The 13,591-nt window shown below is 38.4% G+C and overlaps 2 protein-coding genes across 8 annotated transcripts in view; both read right to left on the bottom strand.

The window, feature by feature from the left end:
• Window positions 1–2,301, bottom strand: part of wdr7 (WD repeat domain 7) — a 131,761-nt gene extending 129,460 nt beyond the window's left edge. For all 7 annotated transcript variants that reach the window (XM_077221324.1, XM_077221327.1, XM_077221328.1 and 4 more), the window contains exon 1: window positions 2,172–2,301. The gene's annotated coding sequence lies outside the window, so the exon portion shown is untranslated. The remainder of the gene's footprint in view (window positions 1–2,171) is intronic.
• A 1,118-nt stretch (window positions 2,302–3,419) lies between these two features.
• Window positions 3,420–9,085, bottom strand: LOC143730747 (vitelline membrane outer layer protein 1-like). Its single transcript, XM_077221317.1, has 4 exons — window positions 8,755–9,085; window positions 7,059–7,195; window positions 5,013–5,126; window positions 3,420–3,923 (listed from the first exon to the last, which is right to left on the bottom strand). Exons 1-4 carry the CDS (start codon window positions 8,953–8,955, stop codon window positions 3,740–3,742), a joined length of 636 nt encoding a protein of 211 aa, XP_077077432.1. The 5' UTR covers window positions 8,956–9,085; the 3' UTR covers window positions 3,420–3,739.
• Between the last annotated feature and the right edge of the window lie 4,506 nt (window positions 9,086–13,591).

Raw genomic sequence — 13,591 nt, 5'->3', positions numbered from 1 at the left:
ACAAAACGTGAACAAATGGTTTTCTGATATTTATGGTAAAATTACTTATTTATGACACTCATTGGATATGTTTGGAGTGGAGTAGCACACTATTAATACTATATACTATTCCTGCAGTATATACAGCATGTTATATAATATCAGTATAGTTAGAGTAAACAACATATGAGGACAGAGAGCATATTTCTAACTAGAGCAAACGAACAGATCATTAGAGTTTCACTGGGATTCAGTCATGATTGACAAACATCACAGATTAACCTCAAACTGACATTAAAATCAATATCCATCACTTAAACAGTTGCCAAGTTCACATGAATGATGATGGGTTCAACAGACAATAACATCTGACCTCTATGTGATATTAAATTGGAGCACAATTGTAGATTGAACTGGTATTTAAAATCAAACCAGAATAAAATCGAAGCAGAATACAGATGGACACAGTGTGCTTGTTATGTAACGTACACATAAACGGACATCAATGGTACTATTTAACACTTAAATAAGTGCTAGTCCAATAAAACACGACAAAACAAGCTTTAACATTCACCATGGCTGCTAGTTTCTGTTTGCATTATGGAAATGAAACCAGACTTATTCAGATATACATAACTCATTTGTATAAGCGATATTTAAAAGACAAGAAACTATTTTATTGATTTTACAAAGCGTGTCAGAATTAAATAACAGCATTGTTCAGTAATGCTTCAATTTAATTCAATTGTTCTGTCCATATTGCAATATATATATATATATAATGCAGATCATTCAAATTTTTCTCAACATTAATGAATTAAAACACACGCACACATATATAAAACTGACTCGCTTTACCTGACATGTTTGCGTTTCCTCAAATTAAACCTGAGCCGGCGAAACACGTGTTTAATTTTCACTACATGAACCAACTTCATCCTGAAACTATTCCTCTGCCGATTTAGAAAGAATAATGTGTTTTCCTGACGCTGCCGTCGCTCTCGGTCTGTCGGACACACTCACAACACCAGACGAATCAAACCAAACCCTCTCAAAGTAATCAATGAACGGCACAACACAACCAATGAATTCACAAGCTTTCTGACCCTTCTGAAAGTCAACAACACTACAGAACATCACTAGACTAATGTATTGAGATATCAGCCAAGCATCAGCTGATTTTAAGATTATATGGATTTAACTGCAGTGTGTCTCTTCTTAAATCTGTCCAATAAGCATCTGTTTTTAGTGAAATTTGAGTGAAATGATCCATGCCATGCTAGCATGATGCAATGCTTTTTAACATTGACTTGTCGTACACAATAAAACCCTTTATAAAGGTGATAACCATAATAATAAACAAAACAAACTGCTGCTAATAATGCAAATCCAGTATAAAAACATAAAATATGACCATGTCCCAGAAAAAACATTTCTGATAAGTGACATTATTATCATGTCGTGCTATGTATATATAATCACATCTAACATAAAAGTTAGTAAACATAAATGTGTGTGTGTGTGTGTGTGTGTGTAATATATATATATACACACACACACACACACACACACACACACACACACACACAATTACTGTATGGATCAAAGATGCATGGTGGGACTATCCAATGTTGGACTGATCAATCAATGGCCGATTAGGAAACATGTTTCATAACAATCATTACTGTTGGAAATTGCTATTCTAATTAATGGCACAGAAATGACACACAAGAGTTTAAAATAAAACCTCATTTTCATATCTGTCAGCACACTGATCATCAGCTGCGTATATTATTCATTTATTTGAATTGAAAATCACCTGACTGTAAATTTTGAGCTGCAAAAAGTGTCATACATGTTCATGCTGTAGATGTAAATACTGTGTACAGTGTTTGAAGGTGTATTAGTATAAAATACATGAATATATGTAGATAGCTACATGTTTGTGTATGATATAAATGTGTATAGTGTTTGTGGACATACATATGTATTATGTTCTCTTCATTATGAGTTCATTGTGCATATTGATGTACTGTAAATGATGTCAGTGTGTATGTTTGTGTAGACATATCGTGTGTATATTGACCTCTGGCCCGTTCATCAGTGTGTTTAGCATCTTTATTATACGAAAGCGCGTCACTATCAGTGTCCGGTTGTGTGACATATTGAAAGTCTGTGTGTGTTTTACTCACCGGAGCAGGACTTTATCGTCTCATGTTCGTTATGTCGTTTATTTTATGAAAATATCACAGCGACGCGCGTTGATTCCGCAGCTACTCGCCGATCAGCTGACAGGAGCACGCTCGTGCGTGATTGCGTCACGCGATGACGTCATCGCGACAGCCCACGGCCTCCGCTGTGTCTGTTTGCTACAGGAAGACTTCACTTTACACTAAACTGAGAAACGACGACATTATTGTGTCTCTAGTCTACACATATTTAACAGCGTATTATAATACTGTAAACATTAAAATATATTTAAATCAGAATACATATTCATACATATTTTCATGAATATTTTTGCAGAATTTTAAAGAAATACATTCAGTTTCATACAGAGAAAACGGTTGTAGGCCTATATTGTGTTGTGTGAAACATCCAAGTTACATATTAAACAGATTTGTGTCACAGGTAATCATTTATAAGATGAAAAATAAATGAAAAATATTAGTTTAAATGATGACAGAATCACATTCATATTAATAATTTGTAAATAAACAGGTAGTATGTTTACATTAACCATTTAAAGATATTTGTTAGGCCTGCAAATGCAAACATTAAAAAAATCAAATACAAGGAACAGCGTATTTTTGTAGGTTTTTAGATTTAGAGAGAGTAATTTTGACTGTTGAGTCAAAAGATCCTGCAGGAGGCGCAAGTACATCATTAAACCCCTGACATTGTGAAATTTCAAAGTTGCTTCATCATAACAGTTTTTCTGAATTGCTAAAACACTAAAACCCATTCTCTAAACCAAATTCTCAATAGCATAAACCAATTTGTCGATAACATCACTCTTTCTTTTTTACCTTTTTTTGAGTAACCTTATACTGAAACCTATGGAAGTCTGCTATTTCTGCCACATAAGAATAATTTATTCTTTGTTAAATCGTAATTATGACATACTATGGTGTAATTATAAAACAAAAAGTCAAAATTATGACTTAAAGGTCATTATGTTATGGCATAGAAAGTAGCTAATAATTTCTAGTTTTATCTCATTATTTGATCTCATAATTGACTTATTAGTATGTCATAATTTGACAGTAAAAATTCAAAATTGATATAGTTATGAATATAATACGCCATGATTTCGAATATTTGTCACAATTTTAACTTTCTGTTGCACGACTTTCCTTTTGTGGTGGAAATGGGCCTTCATAGAACCCAGAACATTACTTTAAGAACTGACCCATGAAGAAACACTCAATATACAGTACTTCATTCACATTTTTAATGTCCTTTCACATAATCACATGCAGTAACTTAATTGAAATGTAGGTTATTTCCTAGATTGATGACTAGTAGTCACAAGCGTGAGGAAACATAAGGAAATTCTTCAGTATGTTCAAGATCTTTTAAGTATTGGATGTTGCTGCTGTTCTCATTGTCGTCCATTAAATGTGAAGGGGTGGAAAAATCATAATTATCATTAAAAAAATATCTGCTCAATTCATTAAGCACTACTTGAAGATATGGTTTACTGATGATGTATTTAAAAATTCCACCAAATTACTGTTTTCTGAAACAAGCATTCAGTTCAGTCGCAGCAGAACATGCGCACGTCATTGAGGGCCGTGTCGTCTCCGACTCCCTGCGGTTGCTCCACCATCGTCTCGATGCCACAGATTCCTCTTCCTCCACACGTCTCACTCCAGTCGCCCCAAATGCCCCACGACATGCCAGTTCCTTGCAGTAGTTCTGCATTTCCACTGCAGTTGAACCTGGAGAAAATTCAGCAAGACTACAGTGTCAGGACAGCTACTGTTCTGACAACCAGAACTGTCCTTTGAGACAACTGTCCAGTCCACTCTTAAAGTCCCCCTGTAATCAATAATTGTATCCCTTAAAACTCCTCTTTGATCACCAAAATTACATTTAAGGCCGTTGCACACTGAGTCCGAAATTCGCATCCAAAATTTTCGCACGTTAAAAAAAACATTCGACCTCACGTTATGTCATTCACGCTTGCACACTGACGAAACTTTCGTCCTTCATTAAAAAAATCGGATCGGGTTCGATTTTCTGCGTTTTTCGCATCCGTTGCAAGCAGTTTGAATGGTGTTTTGACAATTCAGAGCCACCAAATCACGAATACGAAAAAACGCATACGAAAATTTCGGACTCAGTGTGCAAGGGCCTTTAAACTTTAAAATTAAAAATGTTCTCCATGCCTTAAAATAGCTTGAATGTAACTCTCTCTAACTGTCTCATTTAGTATGCGTGGTTCTATGAATATGCAAATGAGCCCCGCCTCCACTCACTCACTCAGAGATACACTCACTGACGATCACACGTTGATCTGATTGGTTACAAGGTAGTTTGTGACGTCTGAAACACCAGCGATTTCAACCTGTGTTTTTGAGACTGTCTTTGTTTCACTGCAGTTTTAAGGACAAAATACTCAGCAACGCTGTCGACTTATGAATTTACACATGGTTTGTCTTAAAGCATATTAAAAACACCATATAGACACATAAACAACATTAAAAAGCTTGATTTTCACCACTGGGGGACTTTATTGGCATACATGATTCCATCAAGAACCTTTAATATCAATGGAAACTTTCCATTGCAGAGAAGGTTATTTATAGTGGAGGAAAAAATGGTTATTTTAAGAACTGTTGACAGAAAAAAAAAAGAAAAAAAAACTTTTGGAACTTTTATTTTTTAGAGTGTATTTTGGTGTTAAATAACTCTTGGTCACTTGATATCTGTGTCAGATGAGCCTCATGCCGTGACATGTTTATGCAGCTTGTTATGGAACGCTGTTATGATTCCAAAATAAGTTTTAAATTAAATAAAATCATCACCTGATATTGTTTGCGGCCGTGTCGTCCCAGGTCCCTTGATAGGTTTCCACTCTCAGCTGAAAAGATGTCAGGAATCCTTTCGAGCACCATTTTATATCTGACCATTTACCCCAGCTGAGGAAAGAATGTGATGAGGAACATTAATGATTTAACCAGTTGTCGGACTTTAAAATGATCCTACTACACTTTTTTCATGTTAAACTGTGTGTAATGTTGCTGTTTTTTTCAGAATAAAAAAGATCCTCCTGAATCAAAATAACGAGCTTATGCTGCCACGCCATTAATACCGTGATTACAAGATGGCAACCCGCGACATTATACCTGGAGCTGTTCACGTCTTTAGACTCGGATTTATGCGTTTCTATGTCAACACTATCAATGCCTAAATGTTATTAGGGGTGTGAATTGTCACTGGTCTCACATTTCATGATATGTTGCATCCTCTCTTTTCAATAATACTGTACATGCCTACATTTTCATCAATGAATACAAGCAGTCAGATATATGAACTCCCTTTTTATTTCATCTGCTCCAAGAAAATACACTTCCTACATGTAGCAAACATTAAACACACTCACTCGCACTCGATTCGCGCACACACACACGCACTCGATTCGCACACACACATGCACTCGATTCGCACACACACATGCGCTCATACTCGACTCGCGCACATACACACTCGCACTTGACTCCCGCGCACACACACTCGCACGAACACACACTCCCAACTCGACTCTCGCACACACACACACTCGTATTCGACTCGCGCACACACACTCGCTCTCGGTTCGCACACACACACTCATACTCGACTCCTGCACACACACACACGCAATTGACTCACACACAGACACTCATACTCGACTCGTGCACATACACACTCGCACTCGACTCCCGCACACACACACTAGCTCGCACACACACTCGCATTCGAGTCCCGCACACACACACTAGCTCGCACACACACTCGCACTCGACTCCCACACACACACACTCGCACTTGACTCACACACACACACTCATACTCGACTCGTGCACATACACACTCACACTCGACTCCCACACACACACACTAGCTCACACACACACTCGCACTCGACTCCCGCACACACACACTCGCACTTGACTCACACACAAACACTCATACTTGACTCGTGCACATACACACTCGCATTCGACTCCCGCACACACACTAGCTCGCACACACACGCGCACTCGACTCCCGCACACACACACACACACTAGCTCGCACACACACTCGCACTCGACTCCCGCACACACACACTAGCTCGCACACACACTCGCACTCAACTCCCGCGCACACACACACTCGCACTTGACTCACACACACACAATCATACTCGACTCGTGCACACACACACACACTCGCACATCGCACGTACATGCACGCATACAGCCTTGCACGCACATGCACACACTCGAGCTCACACGCTGTCCATTTTTAAATAGTGGGTAAATTTTTTTAGTACTCGCTTTTGTGTTTCGCTTCCCTACGCCATTTTATGCTAGTGCGAGAAGCGCGTATGTGACGAATGATGTCAGAGAAACATCAATAGGCTATAATCGATTATGGTCTATTATTGCATTGATGCAGAATCGTCCACGTCCGCAACAATTGATTTCAACACCTCTAAATATTAAGTGCATTAAGACATGAGGTAATTTAACGCAATAATTAAATAAATAAGTAATTTAAGGTAATAATTTAGTTTAACTTGCTATTTCTAGCCTCTCTGAAATTGCCTACCCTACCTTTAAAGTGGAAGTTTAATGGTGGTGATATTGAAGTCATGTGACCGTATGTAGTTCGTATTTAGCTTTTTACTTCTGCCAATTGTATTCAGGCTTCAAAGTTCATAAAAGTTGTGTTCAATTGTGAAGATTATCATGATGAACAAAACAAGAAGTGATGGATTTGAAGCGATCTACATTGGCAGCAACATGGCCGGCAATACTCTATATAGGCAGCTCACTAGGTTTTGCTACAGCCTTTCTGTATTACGTCCAGTTCAAACGCGTCACCTTCCTACGTCGGATTGAACTGTGGCGTAGTCCGTGTACGGGCCTGATGAGCTTTTGGTCGGGTCGATGCAGTGAAGGCGAATCCCATTGAGCGCTGTGTTATCACCAACCAGCAGAGATTCCCACATACCTGCCACCTTCAGGAAAACATCAGTTTAGAGCAGTGTTATTATAATATATAATGCTTTTACACTTTTACATATCCTTTCAATGTTCGATGGTTGAAGGGTGAGTAGAATAATGTCATGTCATTAAACACAGTTTTTGAAAAAGCTTGTTGCGTTTAACCTTTCGCTAATTGTTTGCAGTTTAACAGAAGTTACTCCCATAATTCACCCAAAGTGTCATGGAGTGAGGGAAAAGGTGGATATCATGTCCACGCATCAACAATTCGTAACAACGACAACGATAAAGTAACAAACGACTTACTAATATGTCAGTATTTACTAATTTGTTCCCTCGTTTTAAGTAAATCGTGCGTACGATATTTAATACAATGAGGGAACAAAATAAAAAATGGTGGGAACTAATTATTTATTAGTTTCCTTGATATACAGTATTTTTTTTCCGCCTGTCATGTGCGGAGCACCGTAGTCCCAAAAAAAAATTTACAAACTTTTTTTACATTTTTTTGTCTTTGATTAAAAAAAATCTACAATTATATCTGACCTCATTTTGGTGTTGTGACAAACCTAATTATTAGATAATGTGTAGTAGTGGAATTTTGATTGTATCGCCTACTTAATTTAGATACATTTTTCAGAAAACAAGCCGTAATATCTTCAATCATTTTGCTTCTCAAGTAAATGTATCTTGACGAAGACAAAAATACTGAGGAAGATTTTTTTTTTGCAGTGTAGGCTAATATTTTTAGTCAAGAAAACCAACTTTGGTATTAGGGTTGGGCATCGTTTGAATTTTAATGAGTCCGATTCTGATTCGCCTTATTGATTCCGATTCTTATTGATTCATAGATATCATTCACATTTAGTCTTATTGCATTTTTTTTTATTATTATAGCTAAATACCGTGAACAAAAATCAACAAGCTAAAGAACAATTACACATGGAATGTTTGCCTGTGGTTTAAAAATACCATAGAAAAACAACTAGCCTAACTGATATAAATTTCAAAAAACACTCAGTAATTAAAAAATAACAAATAAAAAATTAGCAATCCCAACAAAGAAATTCAACTGAATAAAGATACGACTGAAATAAACAGTGTTTTAAGATTTTCAGGTATTCAGGTACAGAAACTGTAATCAAATGTAAAATAACAATGCACTTGATAAATAAAATAAACATTAGAGATATAGTTACTCAGTCAAGAACGAGTGAATTTTCTCTTTGTCTTTTGTTGTTTGGTTAGTGTTATTATAGAGATGGCAGTAGGAATATTAGGCTGCTGTCACTTTAAGAGTTGCACGTGTGCAGCACTGAAAACACCAACAGCACACGAGTCTTTTCTTAACATTAACATGGTTCTCTTCTTTTAACATTAACAATAACCAGTAGTCTGCATGACCTAGATTGCATCAGCCAAAAAAACAAATTCATTTTGATGACATCACAATAATCATTTATAACCGCAATAATCGTTCAGGAATTGAGGAAAGTAAATAGAGTCCGTTTTGATTTCTTGTGGAGTTGCAGCACAAAATACCTCAGATAGTGGTGATTACTGAGTTACTGACCTTAAGACTAAACCCTGTGACGTACATTCCCGTCGGACATATTTCCTTCTGCCCCCACGAGCCCCATCTCATCCCGTTATGGACCCTCAGCACAGAACCGACGGGTCTGCTAACGGAGCGCTCGAAGCGTCTTTCTGTGCTCACGTACGGCCCGAAAACAGCCAACAGAGAAATCAACGTCAGAGGAACAATTCTGGACATGTTTGAGGGCCGTCCTGATGTCTTCTGCTGGAGCCCAGATCAGATGTGTGTGTGTGTGTGTGTGTGTGTGTGTGTGTGTGTGTGTGTGTGTGTTGGTTCCTCTGTGAAGCTCATTGGTGGATGTTGACCCTCCACTAACAGCGTGATCCAAGTCCAACCTGCACAACAAATACACCACCAAAACATTACCAATGTAAATAGAGTCAGAACACACTGCAAAAAAAAGATATTCTCACTTAGTATTTCTGTCTTGTTTTCCAGTACAGTTATCTAAACATTCTACATTTACTGAAGAAGCAAAATGACTGAAGATATTAACTCTTTTTTCTGAAACATGCATCTGTCAGTGGGTCACAGAAATAAACTTAATTCAAAGGGCAAACAAAATTATATTTCTGACCCCACTGGCAGGTATAAAGTTTGTTGCTGTTTTAACCATAAACTCATTTATTTTAATTCTTTCCTCATTTTGCTTCTTCTCCAGTAAATGTATCTTGATATAAGAATGTTTGAATGTTTAAATATTTGTACAGGAAAACAAGACAAAATAAGCTACTATAAGTGTTTTGCAGTGTGTAAAATGATCAAGACTTCAGATTTGATCAATATTATGATACTCTGGTTACAGACGGTGACTGTGCAAAACTAAAACAACTCAAATATTACAGTCAATAACCTGCGTTTAAACACAATAAGACAAACACCAAGCAAGTCAAATACTCACACACACACAAAAATAGCATTGCTTGACCCTTATTTTATTTTAATATTTAATAGGATTGCTCTAGAGGTGTGAGCGCAGAGAGGTTCAGGAGGAAGATGGATCTGGACCAGAGTTTCTTTAGTCATCAGAAGAGGACTGGCCGAATGAATCTGTGAACAAAGTTGAACTTTGTGAAGATGATCCAGAGGTGAGGAAATCTGCGACAGTGAATACAATCATGCAGACATGCAAGGGCGTAGATTTGGTTTGAACATTGGGGGGGTTGAAGTTTGGGTATGCCTCCTGATATTGTGATCATGGTATAAATAATGGGGGGGTTGTAATGCATAGATTTAAATATTGGGGGGGTTATATCCCCCCCATCCCCCCCACAAATTACGCCCCTGCAGACATGTGAGGAAATGCCCACAGACAAGTTGCTAAATCACTTTTCAGACTGGCTGAAGTTGAGGGTAGCGTTGGCATGGATCCTAAAAATTAAAGATGCACTAAAACTCATTGTGCAGAAAGCAAATGACTCAAATAAGGATGGTAAGCAGACTCAGTGGCTCAGTGGTTCATGTAGGTTGTCTACCAACCGAAAGGTTGGTGGTTCGATCCCCGGTTCCACCTGACCAAGTGTCGAGGTGTCCATGAGCAAGACACCTAACCCCAACTGCTCCCGACGAGCTTGCATGGCTGACGCCGCCGTCGGTGTATGAATGAGTGAGTGAATGGGTGAATGTGATACAATATGTAAAGCGCTTTGGTGGCCATTGGGTCTGTGAAAGCGCTATATAAATGCAGTCCATTTACCATGACAAAAGGATATGTCAAAGACAACATACAGGTGAAAATCGAAAAATTAGAATATCGTGCAAAAGTTATAATTTTGATGATTATGGCTTACAGCTTATAAAAACCCCAAATTCAAAATCTCAGAAAATTAGAATATTACATGAAATCAATAAAAAAAAAGGATGAAATGTCGGCCCTCTGAAAAGTATAATCATGCATACTGTAGGCTATATAGTTATATACACTAAATATATTAGTTTCACCTTTTAATTTGAATTACTGAAATACATGAACTGTTGCGCGATGTTCTAATTTTTCGAGTTTCACCTGTAAAAGAAGCAATAACAGTTGATGATCTGAGAATGGCAGAAAAGGCTATTATCTCCTATGTACAGAGGCAAAGCTTCCCTGAGGAAATCGACATGCTGCAAGAGGGAGCTTCCAATGTGAAAAAGGGCAGTAGCATATACAGATTGGATTTCATGTTCAAACTGGACACGGGGGAAGGAACCACGTGCTATCTCAGGCACGAAAAACATACTGGATAACAAATGGTAACTCTGCTACAAGACAAGTTCTCTCTCACTGCGTGACTTGTAAAAAGCACAGAGGTAAAGCCGGCGAACAAAAGATGGCTGACCTGCCAAGTGAAAGACTGGTCACAGACTTGCCACCATTCTTCAACGTTGGCCTTGACTACTTTGGTCCTTTTGAGGTAAGAAGGGGAAGAAGCACAATGAAGAGATATGGCGCCATCTTTACATGCATGACCAGCCGAGCAGTACATCTAGAGGTAGCCTGTCCTTTAAAGGGGTGGTAAAATGCCCTTTTCTCAAGATGTAAAATAAATCTCTGATGTCCCCAGAGTGTGTGTGTGAAGTTTTAGCACAAAATACCCCACAGCTGTTTTTACATAGCATGTTAAAGTTGTCACTTTTTGAGGGTTAGCAAAAACGCACCGTTTTGTGCCTGGCCCTTTAAATGCAAATGAGCTGCTGCAGAGGTTTCAAGAGCTCTTGTGTGTTAGCAGCTGCGATTACCTTAGACAGACACACTAAAATGACTAGGGCTGGGATAAACGATTATTTTTTAAACGATTAATCTATCGATACATTTTTCCAGTCCGATTCGATTCGATTATCGATTATCTCCCCATTAATTGACTAATAGCAATTTATACATGTTGATTTACATATCTTAATGAAAAAAACATGAATTCCTTAACATTGCAATATATGTTTATTGCTCTTAAAATTCCAAAATAAAAGACTAGTGCAAAGTAATGCATTCTTAGTCAGAGGAAGCATTCAATAAAACCTTGAAAACACATAGGCCTAGCTAACTGAAAAAAAGTGCAATGTCACAACACATTAAAGAGCCAAAAAATAGTAGGCCTATTTATGGTTTAATTTTCTTTGACTGACCAAATTTGAAAGTTGAGACTTTATTAAATGTTACCTTCTTGGTCCTGTCTGTCAGCGCGTTGTCAGTGTCCTCTTATGTATTTTTCACGACATTAACTATAAGCGCATAGCCTACTTGCAGCAGTCTCGCATGTGCTTAGAGCTTGTGTGAATTTGCACGTATAAACTGAAGTTAAGGAACAACCTCGATCCATCAGGAAACGCCACATAGACCGCTGCATTTCACTGCGCTTCGTGACATTTTTTTCCTTTTGCGCGAAGAAGCCGTTCGCCGGAGATGTGTTAAAAGATAGCGGAGTGCATTCATGATTATTAGGCTGCCTGTATAATAATCATCCTGGCGCCGGGTCTGAGTGACTCATTTACTCTTTAAAATAAAATATTTTATTTTACTCATTTTAGACTGCTCTTTTGAGGACACTCGACAAAATGGACAGTTTGGCATAATTTGTGTGTTATGGTTCGTTCAAGCCCGAAAGAGAACTCGATACTGACGCACATTTTTCTGTGGGTTGTGTGTGTGTGTGTGTGTGTGTTTGTGTCTACTTTAGAGGAACGAGTGCGTGCCGCCTTGCACTTCTGATAGTCTGAGGAGCCACTCGTGTTGCTACTACTCTCCGGCGCCGCCAGCTTTGTTTTGGGTCTGACGAATCGACGCGCATATTTTGCGTCAACGTATTTTTTGTGTCGACGTAATCGATGACGTCAATGCGTTGTCCCAGCCCTAAAAATGACAGAAACTGTTCTGCCTTTAATGTTGAAACAGAGTCAGACAAAGATGGAGAGACTCAAGAAGTGACAACATGTAGAATGCAACTGGACGTCTCTGAATGGTTAGTTGATGAATTTATGTTGCTGATGTGGAGTTAACTATTTTCAGTTAGTATATTCTGTCATGTTAATCTATAAATTGCTTGTATATGAACTGTTGTGAGATGCACACAGACTGACTTTTTATTGCATGTTGAAAAGAAGGATGCTAAAGTTTGAGCTGACGCACAAATGTACTCTTATACAACAACTTTTCCTCTTCTCAACATGGAGTGCGTGTCCCGGGGGCGGGGTTTATGTATATTTTAGGGTTGCTAAAGCCCGGGAGGAATGATGTCGTGTAGTCCCTACCAGCCGTTTGTTGTAGTCCTTTTCTTTAAAAGCAAATATCTCCCTTTGCTTTGAACTTTGAGCATTGTAACTTTGCAGATGTTGTTTATGCTCAAACAGCAACATTACACACTAAATAAAGTTAGAAAAGTGAAATCGTGTTTGACCACCCCTTTAAGCACAGATTCATGCATCAATGCCATTAGAAGGTTTCTGTGTCGAAGAGGGCAGGTACAACACCTAAGATCAGATAATGGCACTAACCTTGTAGGTGCAGAAAGAGAACTAAGAGAAAGGAAGATCCACCAAACTCTGATGAAGGAAGGAGTTCAGTGGAGCTTTAACCCCCTACAGCAGCTCACCATGGTGGCTTCTGGGAACGCCTCATTCGAATGGCAAGGCATATCTTATGCTCAGTCTTAAACCAACAAACCTTAGACGATGAAGGGCTACACACTGTTTTCTGTGAGGTTGAGGCAATTCTTAACAGCCGTCCCATTACAAAGGTATCAGGGTAGGGTTGCACCAGCCGTTCGTAAGTTCTTTCTTAAATTGGAACGTAGAGTCCACACTAGAGGCTTAGTAACTACTAGCTAGTTTGTAACTAACT

This window comes from Siphateles boraxobius, unplaced genomic scaffold (genome assembly GCF_051911475.1).
Source record: "Siphateles boraxobius isolate OS27281-9 unplaced genomic scaffold, OSU_SipBor_1 81, whole genome shotgun sequence".
NCBI lineage: Eukaryota > Metazoa > Chordata > Actinopteri > Cypriniformes > Leuciscidae > Siphateles > Siphateles boraxobius.
The sequence above is the reverse complement of the archived record's forward strand: the minus strand, read 5'-3'. Positions and strand labels throughout refer to the sequence as shown.